The sequence below is a fragment of the Vidua chalybeata genome, chromosome 24 (genome assembly GCF_026979565.1).
Source record: "Vidua chalybeata isolate OUT-0048 chromosome 24, bVidCha1 merged haplotype, whole genome shotgun sequence".
Lineage (NCBI taxonomy): Eukaryota > Metazoa > Chordata > Aves > Passeriformes > Viduidae > Vidua > Vidua chalybeata.
The window spans coordinates 2,584,041-2,600,665 of NC_071553.1; the positions used below are offsets into that span (position 1 = coordinate 2,584,041).

Consider the following 16,625-nt stretch of genomic DNA (forward strand, 5'->3'; position numbering starts at 1 on the left):
GAGGCAGGACACTGGGAGCTGGTGATGCCATGGGGGGCCCTGCATGGCTGGGGGAGAGGGGCACAACTCCCATCCCATCCCATCCCATCCCATCCCATCCCATCCCATCCCATCCCATCCCATCCCATCCCATCCCATCCATCCCATCCCATCCCATCCCATCCCCCTGCTTGTTCAGCACCTCCATCATGCTGTGGGCGCAGCTCAGCTGCCCTGGAGCTGGAACGGGAACCAGGGGCTTCTCCATGCCTTGAACAACCCCCCTGCCCCCCAGAGCTCCCACTTCAGCTGTCTTCGAGCCTGGGACCACCACAAGGGTGTTTTTTGGTCCTGTGGGACTCCAGCAACTCCACAAGACCCTCTTGCTTTAAGGGGTTGGGGCTGGTTTTGGGCCCTGTTCCCATTTCTGATGTCCACTGGGGTTTAGCAGGATCTGTTTCTCATGGCAAAGGGAGGGGGCAGAGGGCTGGAGGAGCTGCTGTCCCCCCAGGCTGGGAGTGGAGAGCTGGGCTCAGCCAGACCGAGCACGGCCCCGGCTCTGCGTCACTGCTCCCCACGGCTGTGGTTTCCTTCCCTCGGAGTTTCAGCTTTGCCACACAAAGAACAGCCCCTCTTGGGGATGGCATGGTGGCTGTCGGTGACACGGCCACCCACCCAGGCTGGGGACAGGGCACTGGGGGTCCCCAGGTCAGGCCCCACAAGCCTGGGCGAGCAGCAGCGTGACGGAAACCTCCCGAGGCCTCCTGCCCTCTGCCCGGAGGTGACTCACAGCTGTGAAAACTGGGGGAGGAATTTTAAAAAGTGCTGCTGAGCTCTGAGAAGGCAGGTGGAACCAGCACGTCTTGCTCAGACCTCCAGCATCACCTTGGCTGCTCCTTTGCTGGTGTCACCTCCTGGGTGGCCCTTGCTGGTGCCGGTGTCCTGTGCATCCTCCACAGCCAGGGAAGAGCACGGGGAGATTTGGGATGGGTGCTTGGCTGCTGGCAGGAGGAGTGTTCAGCAGGTGGGAGCTGGGCTGGGAGCCCCTGGGATGGCTGGCAGGAGCAGCCGCTGCTGCTGCAGTTCCAGGCTCCATTGGCACCGTGCAATCAGAGATAAGGGCTTGCCTTCCCTTCCTGTTGCCAAACCCTCCTCAGCAATCAGGGTTTGGGCCCTTGGGAGCAGCAAAATGAACTTCCAGCTCGCTCCCTTTCTGCTGTCTCCTACCAGGCTGGAGCGAAGGTGTCCAGCGAGGGCAGGGCTGGCCGAGTGTCCCCACCAGGCCAGGCCAGGCCATGTCCGAGCGCCGGGCGGGCGCCAAGGGCCGGCGCTTGGGCTCCAGCCGGCGCAAGCAGCTGCAGGAGGGCCCCGGTGAGGAGCCACCATGGGCATCTGAAATAGTGCAGAGGGTGCAGCACCTGCTGAGAGACAGGGACACAGAGCAGGCGGGAGTCGTCACCCGCTCGGACATGCAGGTGAGGGTGGGGCTGTCCCCTGGGCTCCAGCACTGCTGGGGTCACTGGAGATGGTGATTGTTTTACCCTGATTTGCTTTGGTTTTAGAAGTTGCAGGAGGAAGGTTTGCCGTGCAGCAGGGAGGAGCTGGAGCTTGTCTTCGATGGGCTGGATGCCGCTGGCACCGGGCGCTTGGGCACAGAGGAGTTCACGGCCGGGCTCCGTAAGTGCAGCCTGGGCTGGTCCTGGGCACGGTCCCGGGGCTCTCCTCGGGGATGTGAGGTGCTGCCTTTGCTGTGTGGCACAGGATGAATCGTCCCCATGACCAGCTCTCAGCCTCTGGCTCACCTGGTGCGAGGTCCTGCTGTGCTGAACCGCTTTGTTGAAGCCGTGGAGGGGGAAGTGTTGGGCTTTGGGCTTTGCTGTTGCCCTGCCTGGGCACTGAGGATTTGGGGTATCTGTCAGCAGGGCAGTTCCTGAGCTCCCAAAAAGCTGCCAGGGAGCACCGGCGGAGGAAGACGGCGTCCCGGAGGGTGCGGCTGGTGCTCCCCACCCCGGAGCTGGAAGCGGGGGACAGCGAGGAGCGCAGACACTTCGCTGCCTTTATGGAGCAGCTGGGCACAGACAACCTCTCTGAAGAGTAAGTGCCCTGCTTGGCACCCATGGGTGTCCTGCAGGATGGATAGAGGGGGAAAGCGGCAGGATGGATAGAGGGGAAGGAGATCCCCACACAGGCAGGGAGCCCAGAAATTCCCTGGAGGTGCCTTTGGCCTGAGCACAGGAGCAGGGTCACAGCGACCCCAGAGCTCATCTGCCCTCACACACCTCAAAAATGTGAGTGAAGTGACTCAGCTGGCCTGGCTTTGGGGCTTCTGGGGGGATGCTCACCCCAAAACACCCCACTCCCTGCAGACAGGAGATCTGGCAGCTCTGGGTGAAGCTCCGGCAGGATGAGCCCCAGCTGCTGGACAACCTGGAGGACTTCCTGGCCAAGATGAGGCACCGCATCCAAGAAGCCAGGAGCGAGAAGGAGGCTTTGGAGCTGACTCTGAACAAGTGAGTCACCCCAGGATAGTGCATAGGGATGGGATAGGAGGGATGGGGACAGGGACGGGGCTCTGGAGGATCACCCCAGCGTGCGGAGAAACCTGCGTGCCTTCAGCATATCCACCAGCGGCCGGAGCAGAGGTTTTGCCAATGTTTGGGGTCGGGCTCCCTCTACAGTCACGAAGGGATGGCAAAAGGGCCGGACTCGGACTGCCGGACACGTCCGTGCTGGGTGGCCCTCCGGGCAAACCCAGACGCAGCCTGAGGCTCCCGAGGGCAGTGTGGGGTCCCAGGGGCTGCACCCCCTGGAGCGGGGTCTCACACCCCTCCCCGGCCCTGCTGTCGCCACAGGCGTGTGGCTGAGCACGACAAGGACGTGCAGCAGCTCTGCGAGGTCCTGGAGCAGCAGGTCCGGCAGGAGCAGCTCCGGCTGCAGCAGCAGGTGGGTCCCCGGCTCCTCCTGTCCCCTTGCTGTCCCTGCTGGGGGAACCCAGCACCCCAAACCCCCTCGGCAGCTGCCGATGGGTGAGTGGGTGCCAGTGTCCTTGTGCCACCCCAGAGCATGGCCCGGAGCCGCCAGCAGGGCGAGGAGCTGCAGCGAGTGCTGGATGCCAGCGAGAGGGAGGTGCAGCGCTTGGTCACGGCGCAGATGGAGGTGGGCTGGCCCCAACCCCCTTTGTGAGTCAGGGGTCTCTGGGTTGTGCTGTAACAACCCCACGGTGCTGCACAGCCGATCCCGGTGTGTCCCCAGCAGCCCTTGCTGCAGGCTGTCACACAGGACCCTCTACGCCACATTTGCCACCCCCATCCCCACACTCCCCTCCATCCCCAGAGGAAACAAGTTGACTTTCCCTCCCACCCACCATCCTCGGGTGGGGGGTGGGTGTGTGAAATTCAACCCCGGGTCTTGAGGAGGTGATTATGAATCATTTTGCGTGGGGATTTTTGGCTCTGAGTGTCCTGGTTGCCATCGCACAGCTGGAGCGGCGCTGCCGCAGCCTCCACAGCTCCCAGCAAGTCACCAGCACGGAGAACCAGCAGCTGGAGGAGAGCAACCAGGCACTGCAGCAGCACCTGCAGCACCTGCACCAGCAGCTGCAGCAGACCCAGGGCCACCTGAGGACAATGAGGGCTACAGTGGCTTGGGAGCACATGGGGGAGCCCGGGTGAGTAGCTGAGTGACCGTGTGTCACTCGTGTGTCCCCACACACGTCATTTCCTCCTGGATGGGGTGTGAGTTGGATGGGCCTCAGCCATCAAGGTGCTCCAGTGCTGCCCATGGTGCAGGTTAATCGTGGTTTGGTGTGCAAAGCATCGGAGGAAAAAGCAGCACTATCAGCACCATGCACTGAATGTGTCCCTGGAAGGCAGTGCCAGAGAGATGGGGGTGTCCTTCACCCAGGAGGGCTCAATAGGACAGATCCAAGGACTGTGGGTTTTGCTGACCTGCCCTATCACTACCCTGACAGCTCTGGTGCTGGGGTGGATGTGGTGGAGAGGATGGAGTTCCCATTTTGACCCTTGTGCTCTGTGTTTGCAGGGACAGAGTGGTGGCAGAGTTACCCATCGAGGTGCCAATGTCCCCACAGGTACTTCAGCTGGGTGTGTGGGGACAGGACAGGAGGCCCAGGGCCTTGTGCTGATCCTTTTGGGACTGCTGAGGAGCTCAAGAGCACAGGGTGCTCCTGCAGCACTGCCTCCCCTAAAATCTCTCTCAAACAGGGCTGGCACGGATGTTTGGGGAGGGAGGGGGTTGCACCACCTGACTTCTGATACCCCCCAGATTTTGCGTGGGTACAGCTGGGTACCTGCTGGAGAACTCCACATCATTTTGGGTGGATATTCTCCCTCACCAAGCATTTCTCTCTCTCCTCTTCCCACCCTGTTTCCCACAGCTGAGTCCTGGGAAGAGCGAGAAGTTCCGCTCTGAGATGCGGATCAGGCTGGGATCCCAGAGCAGCGAGAGCAAAGCCAAGAGCACCCACCAAGTGTAAGGGGTCCTGCTGCTCCTGTGTGTGCTCCTGGGGTCTGTGAGCTGGGGCTGAGCCCCAGGCCCTCCCTCCACCCTTCCCAGGCAAACAATGATATTTGTCCTTTTAGCACTCCTCTCCCACCCACTCATCTCTCACCCTGGAGCTCATCCCAGCTCATCACCCCCTTGGCTCAGGAACTGGCTGTAGGTGGCTGAGAGTTGTCTTTTCCTGTCTGATAATGTTAAGATGGGTACTGGGCAGAGGCCAGGATGCAGCCCCGGGTCTGGCTGCCTGCGTGTGCATTCCCCTTTCCCTTGCCCCCATTGCTGCCTGTGTACACTCCAAGTGCAGTGAGGGGAATAAAATCAGGTTTGGACAGGGATGGGGTGAGGCTGTAGATCAGAAACCCTCTGGGACTGACTGGGGATGGGAGGGAGCTGGAGCCTGACCTGGGAGCTGGTTCATTGCCCCCATTTTCTGCCCTTTCCAGGGTTTGGGAAACGCTGCCATCAGAAATAAACCTTTCAGAAGCCCCACGGAAAGCAAGCTCTACAGAAGAGGACCCCTTCTCAGAACCTTTAAAAGAGGAAGGTGTCTATTTCCAAAGCTCTTTGCTAAGAGAGATGAATGATGCAATAGCGGCTCTGAGCAAACATCTGAAGGCACAGACACAGGGTGCACCCCTGGCAGACTCTCCCTGTCACCCCTGGGACAATGCTGAGCCCCAAACGGGGCCAGAGGCAGCAACAGCCCATGAAACCACCCCTGGGGTCCTGCAGGAGACCCTCCCTGGCCACATCCATCATGAGCTGCTGGAAGGAGACCTGCAAGAGGGGCCAGCCTCAGCTGAGCTTCGTGCTCCGGATGTGACACAGGCCGGTGCGTCCGCAGGAGCTGGGCACTGCACGGCTCAGGAGCCAGGGGCAGAGCAGGGAGAGAGCCCAGAGGAGGCACAGAGGATGTCATTCCTGCAAGGAAAGGGTGCTGGTGTGGAGGAGATGGTGCTGAATGTGGCTGAGCATCTGGGAGAGAGCATGGAGGCAGGAGAACAGGGGCAGATGGAGGTGGAGGGAGCAGAGTGGCTGCAGGAAACAACAGCTCGGGCAAAACCACAACTCCTGGGAGATGCTGAGGAAGTGGAAATAAGCCAGAGAGAAATTTTGGAGGCAGGTTTGGGGCCACCTGAGGCTGGGCAGGAAGGCGTAGCAGTGGGACAGGGCCTTGCCATGGATGAGCAGCAGTCAGGCAGGGCGCTGGGTGAATGTGTGCAGGCCCCGGGCACAGCGCTGCAGGAACGGGCTGAGCCAGCACTGAGGCTCCCTGGGAAACTGGAAACTGAGCTGGGAGAGCACTTGGAGCCAGAGCCACCATCCTGGGCTGAGGCACAAGTGGGAGCAGCCCATGGGAGTGGTGTCCCTGAGGTGACAGTGGCTCCTGGCCCAGGAGTGCTGGACGAGGAGCGTGCCAGGATGGAGGTGCAGCCCTGGGGAGAGACTGCGGACTCCAAAGTGCTGGAGGTGCTGCCAGCCCAAGCTGAGCGTGCAGGGAGCAGCAGAGCCAGGGGCGAGGAAGAGGAGGTGCAGGAAGCAGAGCCCAGGGAGACAGAGCAGCAGCTGCAGGGTGAGTGTGCGAGGGGAGGCGCAGGGTGGAGAGGGAGTGCGGGCGCTCTGGAGCCACTGGCAGCGGCTGTGCTACCCACCCATGGGCAGGGAGGAGTGGGAACAGATGTGGAACTGATGGAGGCCCAGAGCAGCACCAACATGGAGCTGCTGGCAGAGGTGGAGGCAGATCTGCAGGTCTGGAATGAGGCTGGATCCCCAGGGACACAGCAGGGAGGGGGCGTGGATCCAGGTGTGCAGCTGGAGAAGGATAAACCAGAGGTAGGGCTGGGAGAAGAAATGGGGGCTGCTGCAGTGCACAGTGAGGGTCCTTCCCCTGCAGAAACACCTGTGGGCAGCCCAGACTTGTGTGGGCTGTTCCCAGGTAAGTCTCAGGTACTGGAACTGGTGGAGGCAGATCTGCAGCTCTCTGGGGGTCTCAGCCCAGAAAACCCCCAGGGAGGGAAGGGGGAAAGAGCTGTTCAGCTCCAAGAGAATGATGAAGAGGGTGGGGCAGAAGGACAGGGTGAGCACGGGCTGCCACACGAGCCCGTGCCTCATCCCCGTGCAGTGACCATGGGTCAGGGGGAGGGGGCTGGTGCAGGGCTACAACTAAGGGAGAATGCTGAAAGCCTGGACACTACTGAGGACCAGAGCACTGGTGCCAATGTGCAGCTGATTGCAGAGGGGGGTGAGTTCAGACAGACCCCAGGAGGGAGCACAGAGGCAGATCTGCAGCCCTGGGGTGAGGCTGGATCCTCAGGGACAGAGCAGGGAGGGAGATTGGATCCCGAGGTGCAGCCCCTGGATCAGGGAGATAAAGCAGAGTTAGAGGAAGGGGAGGCAGAGGATGCCCAGGAAGACACGCAGCTGTCAGAGGGTCTCAGCTCAGGAGTCCCACGGAGAGGAGAAATTGGAACAAATGTTCAGATGGAGAAGGATGATGAGGCACAAAGACAGGATGAGGATGAGCTGTCACAGGATGAGTCTGTGCTTGATCTGCACAGATCAGCAACTGAGCACGGTGAAGCAGCTGATGAAGACATGCAAGCACAGGAAGAGGCTGAAAGCCTGGACACTACTGAGGACCAGAGCACTGGTGCCAATGTGCAGCTGATTGCAGAGGGTGATGAGCTCAAATTAGCCTCAGGAGAAAGACCAGAGGCAGATCTGCAGCCCTTAATCCAGACTGACTCCATGGGCATGAAGCAGGGAGGGAATGTGGCTCCAGATGTGCATCCCCTGGATCAGGAGGATAAAGCAGAGGTAGTGAAAATGGAGGCAGAGAACTCCTGGGCAGACACTCAGCTGAGTGTGGCTGCCAGCCCAGAAACCCCCCAGGGAGGGGGGCACAGTGCACTTGTGCAGCCCAGGGATGGGGCTGGGGACTGGGGACAGGGACAGGGTGGGCGTGGGCCCGTGCAGGAGCTGGTGCCTGACCTGTCTGGAGTGACCATCAGACAGAGAAGGGGGACAGATGCAGGTGTGCAGCCAGTGGAGGAGGCTGTAATCCTGGACACAGTGGAAGTTCAGAGCACTGGTGCCAGTGTGCAGCTGATTGCAGAGATTGAGGAGGAAGAGGATGGGGCAGAAGGACAGGGTGAGCACGGGCTGCCACACGAGCCCATGCCTCATCCCCGTGCAGTGACCATGGGTCAGGGGGAGGGGGCTGGTGCAGGGCTACAACTAAGGGAGAATGCTGAAAGCCTGGACACTACTGAGGACCAGAGCACTGGTGCCAATGTGCAGCTGATTGCAGAGGGGGGTGAGTTCAGACAGACCCCAGGAGGGAGCACAGAGGCAGATCTGCAGCCCTGGGATGAGGCTGGATCCTCAGGGACAGAGCAGGGAGGGAAACTGGATCCCGAGGTGCAGCCCCTGGATCAGGGAGATAAAGCAGAGTTAGAGGAAGGGGAGGCAGAAGATGCCCAGGAAGACACGCAGCTGTCAGAGGGTCTCAGCTCAGGAGTCCCACGGAGAGGAGAAATTGGAACAAATGTTCAGATGGAGGAGAAGGATGATGAGGCACAAAGACAGGATGAGGATGAGCTACCACACGAGTCTGTGCTTGATCTGCACAGATCAGGGGTCAGGCAAGGAGAGTGGGCTGATGAAGACATGCAAGCACAGGAAGAGGCTGAAAGCCTGGATACTACTGAGGACCGGAGCACTGGTGCCAATGTGCAGCTGATTGCAGAGGGTGATGAGCTCAAATTAGCCTCAGGAGAAAGACCAGAGGCAGCTCTGCAGCCTTTGGGTGAGGCTGGATCCTCAGGGACAGAGCAGGGAGGGAGACTGGATCCCGAGGTGCAGCCCCTGGATCAGGAGGATAAAGAAGAGTTTTTGGAAAGGAAGGCAGAGGATGTCCAGGAAGATAGGATGTTCCATGAGGGTCCCAGCCCAGGGGCTCTATGGAGAGGGGAGTGGGGAAGAGCCCTTCACAATGAGGAGGATGAGGAGGGTGAGGCACAAGTGCAAGGTGAGAACGGGCTGCCTCAGGAGTCTGTGCTTTCTCCAGAAGGAGCAGGAGGCCGACAGGGAGAGGGGGCTGGTGCAGGAGCACAGCCACAGGAGGAGGCTGAAAGCCTGCACGCACTGGAGGCCCAGAGCACTGATACTGATGTGCAGCTGTTCACAGATCAGCAGATGCCCAAATCAGGCTCAGGAGGGAGCACGGAAGCAGACGTGACACCTCTGGGTGTAGCTGGACTGTGGGAAGGGGAGCAGGGCCTGACTCTAGGTTTGGAGTCAGTTCTGGGTCCATCTCCCACTGCAAACCCATGGGAAGGAGCTGCTGCTGCAGATGCGCCCCCTCCAACTGAGGCTGCTTTGTGTCCTGAGCCTGCCACTCCTGCAGAGGGCCCTGGTCTGGAAGCAAAACTGGGAGCATGCATTGGTCCTGAGGGGCAGATTCTGGAGGCACAGGAATCACTGCAGGGAGAGAGGGCTCCTGCAGAGGGGAAGCCTCTGGATGGAGCTCACAGTCTGGAAGTGGCACAGGGAGAGAGGCTGGAGGCAGAGGTGAGGCATGGAGTGAAAACTCAGGGTCTAGGACTAAACCAGGGCCATGATGATGCTGCGTTGGCCTCCCTGGTCTCTGAGGTGCTGTCACAACTCAGCCCCCTAAAGCTGGAAACGATGATGCAGGAGGATGTTCTCATTCCAGATGTGTGGCGGCTTTGTGCTCCAGGACAGGCAGACCAAAGGGAGCTTCAGGAGCAGGTTTCAGCACAGGGACATGAGGGGAGGCTTCACACGGTGGCCCAACAGCCAGAGGGGGAGACACCACCCGTGATGGAACCGGAGCACACGGCTGCTGGATCTGCTGAGCATCCGAAGCAGGAGGTGCCACCAGCATCAACACTGCACACAGCAGTGCGACCAGGAGATGCTGGGAGTGATCAGCTGGGGGTGGTCCTCAGAGAAAACTCACTGGGGCAAAGGCAGCTCTTGGGAGAACAGAGCAAAGACCTCAGTGTTGGTCAACGAGAGAAGATGCAAGAGTTTGGTCAGAAAATGAGCCAGGAAGGTGAGCCCAGCTCAGGAGAGCCAGGGGCTGTGACTGCAGGCGGGGCAGGAGCTGCCCCGAGGGGTTGTCCTAGAGCTGCCCTGGACCCAGACCACCTCTACAACGTGCTGTTCGTTGGGGACTCCCACGTGGGCAAAACATCGTTCCTGTACCGTTTGCACACCGACACCTTCAACCCCCACCTCACTGCCACAGTGGGTAGGTCTCCTCCAGCCCCCCTCCAGGCACTCGCTTGGATCACAGCTGCAATTCCCCTTCCTCCACCCCACAAGCTGCTGGAGGTCCCCACATGCCTGTTTCAGCTCATGCCAAGCGTGCTGTACAACCAGTCCCCAGGGGCCAAGCAGAACCAAGTCCCCACGCCTGGGTGCTCATGGGCAGGAAATGCTGCTTCTCCTTGTCCTTCTTAGCAACAGTGGGCCAGGGCTTTCCTCTCCGCTTTGCCTTTCAGCTCCATTCTCCTTTCTTCACCAGCCTGGTTTTATTCATCATGAGATGAGAGACCTTCCCAAAATCCAGTGATTAAATATCTAAAAGCCAGAGGTTCACCTGGGACCAACCCCTGGAGCTGCAGCCTCAGACCACCCTGAACCATGTTTCTTCTCCATCCAACTTCTGTCACAGGGCAGAACTCTACAGTATCAAAATATCCTCTTTTGTGTCTTCCAGGACTGGATTACCAGATCAAAACCCTGGTTGTGGATAATGAGCGCTTTGCTCTCCGCCTGTGGGACTCAGCTGGTCAGGAAAGGTGAGGTCTGTGCTGCTTAAGGACACAACCTGGGGTTTTTCCCCCTGTAGTTTAGGGGCAACTGATGTTCTTTGCTTTGCTAAGCAAAGGTGAGATTGCTCAAGGAGGGACTCTGTACAGTATGTGAGCTGATAAAGCATAATAAAGGAAGTAATTAAGATAAAACTGGCACTCAGGCTGTTCTATGGCCCCTGCCAACAGGACAAGAGCCAAATCTGGGGGTTGCCTGTTATGTAGACCTGCATTCCCACCTTTTCCACTAGGATTTCACATCACTCCTAGGCAGAACCTCCTTAGACCATCCTGGTGATCATCCAAAATGCCCGCAGGTACCGCAGCATGACCAAGCAGTTCTTCCGGAAGGCGGACGGGGTGGTGCTGATGTACGACATCACCTCCGAGTACTCCTTCTCCGACGTGCGCTACTGGCTCAGCTGCATCCAGGTGGGGGCGGTCCCGAGCTCCGGGGGCTCATAGGAAAGGCCAAGCCCTTTGGAAAGGGTATTCTGCATTGCGTTCATTATAAAATAATTTTTTTTCCGTAGAGGATTTAAGTCAGATATAGATGATTTTCACACGCTGGCAGTGTTTCCCAGGGTAATTTGTTGATAGAACCAGTAGGGTAATGATCAACTCTTAAACAATTAAAAACTAGTGCAAAGGAATGGAAAATGTTTTTACATCAAGAATAGTCCACTTTGAGTCAGAGAATGGGAGGTTATTCAAGGCCTATTAAAAACTTATTTTCAGAGATTTCCAGTTGACACGAAGCCAATGTTTAAAAATCTGAAACAAAATAGGATATTGCCTTGCTTGGTGCCTGTAAATCCCAGCCAGAGCACCTTCAGACACTGCTGTAGTTGAGCACAAAGTGAATTCATTACAAGTGTAACTCATCCAGTGCTCTGCCATGTTAATAGACATAGGCAGATGATTTAAGGAAAATAAAAATCTTAAATGCTGTTGAACTTATTGAATAATTTAAAGTTTTGTTATTAGCCCAAATCCGTGAGTGTCAGTCATGGTGTTTCAGGATATGTGTAGGCAGTGTGGCCAGCTGGGATTCAAGGAAGATTTCGAAGCTGTTCTGATCTTCCCTTCTTTCTCACTCAGGAAGGAGCAGAGGATGGGGTTGCTGTTCTGCTTCTTGGGAACAAAACCGACTGTGCTGCCCAGAGACAGGTCCCTACAAAGGAGGGTGAATGCCTGGCCAAGGTAGGTGGTGAAGCACAGCCACCCAAGTGAGGCAGGGACAGCTCAAGATCAACACCACCAACCTGAAGAGCTGGAGAAAGGGGAAAGCCTTTAATTTACCCCTCATGCAGCAGTGTTTGACAAAATGTTCTCTGAACCCATCTCTCACCCTTCCCTGCCTTGCTTTCCCTTTGCCACTTCAATTTTGCCTCAGCACCATCCCAGTAAATTGGTTTATGGAACTGGATTTGTAAATTAAAACATTTTAAGCTCTGCCTTTCTTTGCTGTGAAGTGTTAAGTATCTTCCCAGCATCACAGAAATAACAAACCCACTGAGCACTATACTGGTTTAAAGATAATGAAATGATCAACATTTGATTAATCTCTTCACATATAGATGGCTAAAAAAATTAGATGAGGAGAATGAGAAGAATCTCACCTTTACTGACTTAATTTTAAAGCTTATGGGATTTGGGCCAGAATCCATGGACCAGTTTTACTAATGGAGATGAGGGATAGACGCTTATTTTCCCAAACTGGTAGGGAGCAAAAGAGTTGGGAACATCTAGTTATGCCTCTCTCTGTGTTTGCTCCCATAAGCAGAAGGCATCACAAACTCTTCTGTCTGCACAGTCATCCTTTTCCTTGGTATTAAAAGCTGGTGTTGTAGCAACCAGAAAACCTGGATTTCACCCTCATGTTCCAGTAAATAAGTTATTGAGTTATTTGTTTCCTTGATCCCCTCCTGTTTCCCCTTGACTCGGACTGTCCCATTGCTGTTTATTCCCACATTAAACTATTCCAGTGCAAGAACATTACATTTCTACTCGGGGTCTGTGTCTTCCAGGAGCACCAGCTCATGTTTTACGAGTGCAGCGCTGCCTCGGGCCACAACGTCTTCGAGTCCATGGTCAGCTTCACCAGGTGAGCCATGTTCTTGGATTTTTCTAGCTGTCCTCAATTAAATGGACTTCCTCCATGGTTTTTTAACTCCAAATACTGGATGTCACCATCACCAGACACTCCATGCCCAAATGTCAGGGAAAACTCAGGGAAACACCTGCTGGGATGAACATTTAGCACTGCCCTAACTTGTCTCCTGAACAACCAGCATTGCGAGGAGGTGAATTAAACCCTTTTGGGGATGCTGCTGATTTCTCCTTGGCTTGACTGAAACAAGTTCTGTCTGTGATTTGATTTAGGTTGGAATTTTTAGCAGCACCCACAGCTCTTGGATCACATGGAACTGGAAGGATCCTGACTCCTTTCAGCTGTGCTGAGCCTCTTGTACCATGGCTTGTCAAAACAAACAGCACAGCAATACAAAACGGGGGAACTACCCAGCTAATTTGCTTCCTTTTCTCCCAGGTTGCTCAAAGTTCGTGAAGATGAATTGAAAAATAAGGCAGAAGAGGTACCAAAGGCACCCCAGAACAAAAAGAGCTGCTGCTGGTGATGGACAGACACCCCACACACTGATCTAAAACTGCACCAACAGCCAGAAAAGCATAAAAATAGTCCTTGGACACCTTCTCTTTTCCTGTGTGTCTTCCTTGCCTGATCTTGCTTGGACGCTGAGAGCAAAAGCTGCTGTGTGGGACCCCCTGCCATTCCCCCAGAGCACACCAGCCCTCCAAAATACTTCTCAGGGAACTTTGCAACTTTCTTTTGGAGACCAAAAACAGGCCAAGAAAAGGGGCAGAAAAGGAACCCAGCTGAGTCTGAGATGCTGCAATGATACTGGAAGCAGCAGGGAGTAAACCCAAGCCTTGGGATAGAAGAAATGAAAACCTGAAGCCATCCAAGTGTATAAAACAAGGGGGTTTAGTGGGCTGTGGGGACTTCTGCTCTGGCTTTGTAATCTGATTGGATTTGATCAGGAACAATGAAATATTCAATATATTCTAAATGCACTTAAATCTCTAATGACACAAGGTAAAGCTAATTTTTCCCTTCCGTGGTTTATCCTGCCAGTGAGCAGTGATGGGGCTTGTCAGAAACTACTAAATATTTTGCTTAAAATAAATTCAAAAGCCCCAAGAGCACATCCAGGATATGAAGATAAATGCTTGCAAGAGGTTTCTTTCATTGTGTTGTCCCCAGAGCAGAATTCTGGATTATTGCAGCAAATTTCAGGCTGGGCAGAGAAGAATGAGCTGCTGCATCCTGCCCTTCTGCTCTTTGTGAAGTACTGAATTGGTTTTAAATCCAGCCTGAAAAAATCTAAATAAGCACATCACAATTTCAAGGTTTTTTAAAAAAATATTTTTACAGCTTGATTGAACTCTATTTTTTGCAGGAAAAAAAAAAAAAAAGACATACAGGCTAAATAAATAAGAATACAAGTGCTATATTTTAGTATTATGTGTCCCATGTAAATTCCCAGCAGTTCAACAGGTGTATTTAAAGTGCAGAGTTTGCAGAAATAATTCTGCCTAGCTGGATTTACTTTTTGTTGCCATTATTATTTATATGTACATAATGGCAAAGCATAATAGTAGCCAGTTTGTGCTTTAGAAAAATAAAGTGACAACAGGAGTTGGGCTTCTAGCAACACTATATATTTTCATATATAATTATATATATTTTATATATATCAGCTTCACCAGCCAGGGTCCAACTTTGCAGTGACTCTGGAATTTCTGAGTGTTTTAGGGATGATTTATTTCTCCTGCACACCCCAATTTATCACTCCAGTACCTCTGTACCCTAAGTCTCCATCCCCTGTATCTCCCCCCAGCCTACCTCAAATCATTCTCCTTTGGCCCCATCATTCAAACACTTAATTTTCTTAATGTAATATATTTCATGCTCCCATTCCCTGTCCATCCCTCTTTACTGTATTTCTTTATACAATATTTTTAGTGATGAAGCAGCTCATCAGGAAGGATTTATGTGGCTCAGCTCAGAGCTGTGCCTGAGGGGTTTGATAATTGGGATATCTGGAATAGCTTTTTCTTATTCTTTGGGACCCTCTTCACTATTTCTTCTTTTATTTAAAAATAATATAAATCCAAGTGTACTTTGCAAATTTGATCCATAATAAGAGAAGCACCATTTCAGCCCGATCAACCCAAAAACTTTCTGCTGGGTCTGTGTGGAGACCAGGTCTGTAACACTTCCCCATGTAAAGCCACCCATCAGATCTGCTTTTCCTTTTGCCTAAATATGCTGGGATTACACATAGAAGATGCTGCTTGGCCGAGTGGCAGCAGGATTGTGCAAGAAACGGTTTTATTTGATTCCAAAATGAAGAGTTGAGGCCGTGGAGGCTGAATTTTCCCATTAGATGGCAGCAGCTGCAGCAATTCCTCCCCACTGCAATATTGCTGCTGCAGGGAAGGACCAGGGAGCTTGAACAGGGCCCAAAGTGGAAGCTGAAAAAAAAAAAAGCCTTCCCAGAACAGCAGGCAGAAAGAAATGTCTATCTTATTGCCCTGGAAATCACCTCTAGAAAAAAGGATGGAGTTTGTGCCCAAAGCATGAGTTACTACACTCCAAACCTCCCCATCAAACTTGGAAATGAATTTTTCATTGCCAGGCTGGGAGAAACACCGGGCAGGCAATAAATCACATTGGAAAACATGGGCAGCATGTTGCACTTGAAAGCACCTTTAATAATTCACATTCCAGCAAACATTCCCACTCTGGGATCAAAGGCACCGCTCCTTTGCAAGCCATTAAACGCCTGCACAGTGTTTGGAGGAGGATCAAGGCCTGGGATATTAATAGCAAGAGGGAAATGCATACTTGTTTGGACCACAGGATGTTTTTTTTTAAATCAGGTGGTTTCCTTTAAAGCTGTTTGAAATTCCTCAAGGCGCTCCACAAGAATTAGAGGAGCTGCCTCAGCCAAGCCAAGCTTGGGAAGATCTCGGATCGCAGCCCAAAGTCAGCGGGCATTTACCATCATCCTGCTCAGATGAATCCACCTTGGAAGCTGAGAACCCACACGAGCTTCTGACAAGTTGGAACAAATCTTCAACCACAGCTTTCAGTGCCCCAGCCATGGGATTTGGGTTTTGCCCAGGAGTGTCTCCCAGAATTTCACCCCATTCCCCTGGAAAGGCAGGAACATCGAGATGAGGAGACAATCCCACTCCCTGGGCTGGGATTGACAGGGCAGGAAATCCAAACCTGAGTAGAGGAAGTCCTTTTTCTTGCAATGTTTAATTCATCTGCAGAACTCAGCGCTGCAGGAAGTTGTTGAGGCCGGGAACTTAAACAAGGCTGAAATTTAAACAAGGTTGCTCTAAAGGGACTTGGTCTAGTGGAACAGAGGGAGTGGAATGAGATGATCTCTAAGGTTCTTCCAACACAAACCATTCCAGGATTCTTCGAAAATGCATCAGAGAGATACCAAAACCACCCATCACACCCACAATCAAGAGCTGACTGAAAATATGTTTAATTGCAGCTAAGGACTGAAGCTCATGTCTGACAGTAGGGTGAGGCTGAGACCCCTCACTCCTGCATTCTCCCAAGCTTTTCATGCCAGGGGTGCCTCTAGGGACCTTCTCTTGCCCCATCTCCAGCCCTTTATTCCTCAAAGCCCTTCCCACAATTTTTAGGGCTTTCCCAGAATTTTTTGGGGGGGTGTTAACTGTGTGCTCAGTGCTTATCACTTGACCTGTGGGAATGAGCACTCATGAGTCCCCCACGGGGCTGGGGATAAGTGAGGTTCAAGGGGGCTTTGTGAGGGTCTCCCAGGGGGTGCTGGAGGGTCTGGGGGGGCTGCGGGGTGATACTGAGGAGTGCTGGGGTGCTGGGGGGTGGAGTGAGGTGTTAGGGATGCTGTGAGATGTGGCTGTGAAAGATTTTGGGGGTTCTGGAGGGTGTTGGGTGTGCTGTGGGCTCAGGAAGATGCTGAGGGTTCATGTGGGCACTGTGTGGGAGGTCTCAAGGTGTTGGTGGGGGCCTGGGGGCTCGGGTATTTCTTAGGGGGTCTGTGAGTGATGGGGGATCAGGCAGGTGCTGGAGTGTGGTCTCGAGGTGTTTATGGGCTCAGGTAGATACTGGTGGGGTGTCTGTGTGTAATGACAGGGTCAGGCAGTTGTTGGGGGTGGTCTCAAGGTGTTTATGAGTTCAGATGGGTGCTG

The 16,625-nt window shown here is 54.2% G+C and overlaps 1 protein-coding gene across 1 annotated transcript; it reads left to right on the plus strand.

Moving 5' to 3' along the window:
* Positions 1-1,274: 1,274 nt before the first annotated feature.
* Positions 1,275-13,789, plus strand: RAB44 (RAB44, member RAS oncogene family). Its single transcript, XM_053964250.1, has 16 exons — positions 1,275-1,454; positions 1,542-1,656; positions 1,902-2,073; positions 2,346-2,489; positions 2,832-2,922; positions 3,040-3,135; positions 3,459-3,646; positions 4,021-4,069; positions 4,376-4,470; positions 4,944-5,332; positions 9,218-9,778; positions 10,250-10,331; positions 10,661-10,775; positions 11,445-11,546; positions 12,374-12,450; positions 12,895-13,789. Exons 1-16 carry the CDS (start codon positions 1,275-1,277, stop codon positions 12,980-12,982), a joined length of 2,544 nt encoding a protein of 847 aa, XP_053820225.1. The 3' UTR covers positions 12,983-13,789.
* Positions 13,790-16,625: the final 2,836 nt, after the last annotated feature.

Excerpts from the sequence above, each read along its gene's own strand:
- RAB44 (XM_053964250.1), top strand. The coding sequence starts at position 1,275 with ATGTCCGAGCGCCGGGCGGGCGCCAAGGGCCGGCGCTTGGGCTCCAGC. Across the intron at positions 4,070-4,375 it reads AGGTGCCAATGTCCCCACAG|CTGAGTCCTGGGAAGAGCGA; the intron begins GTACTTCAGCTG and ends TGTTTCCCACAG. Across the intron at positions 10,776-11,444 it reads ACTGGCTCAGCTGCATCCAG|GAAGGAGCAGAGGATGGGGT; the intron begins GTGGGGGCGGTC and ends TTTCTCACTCAG.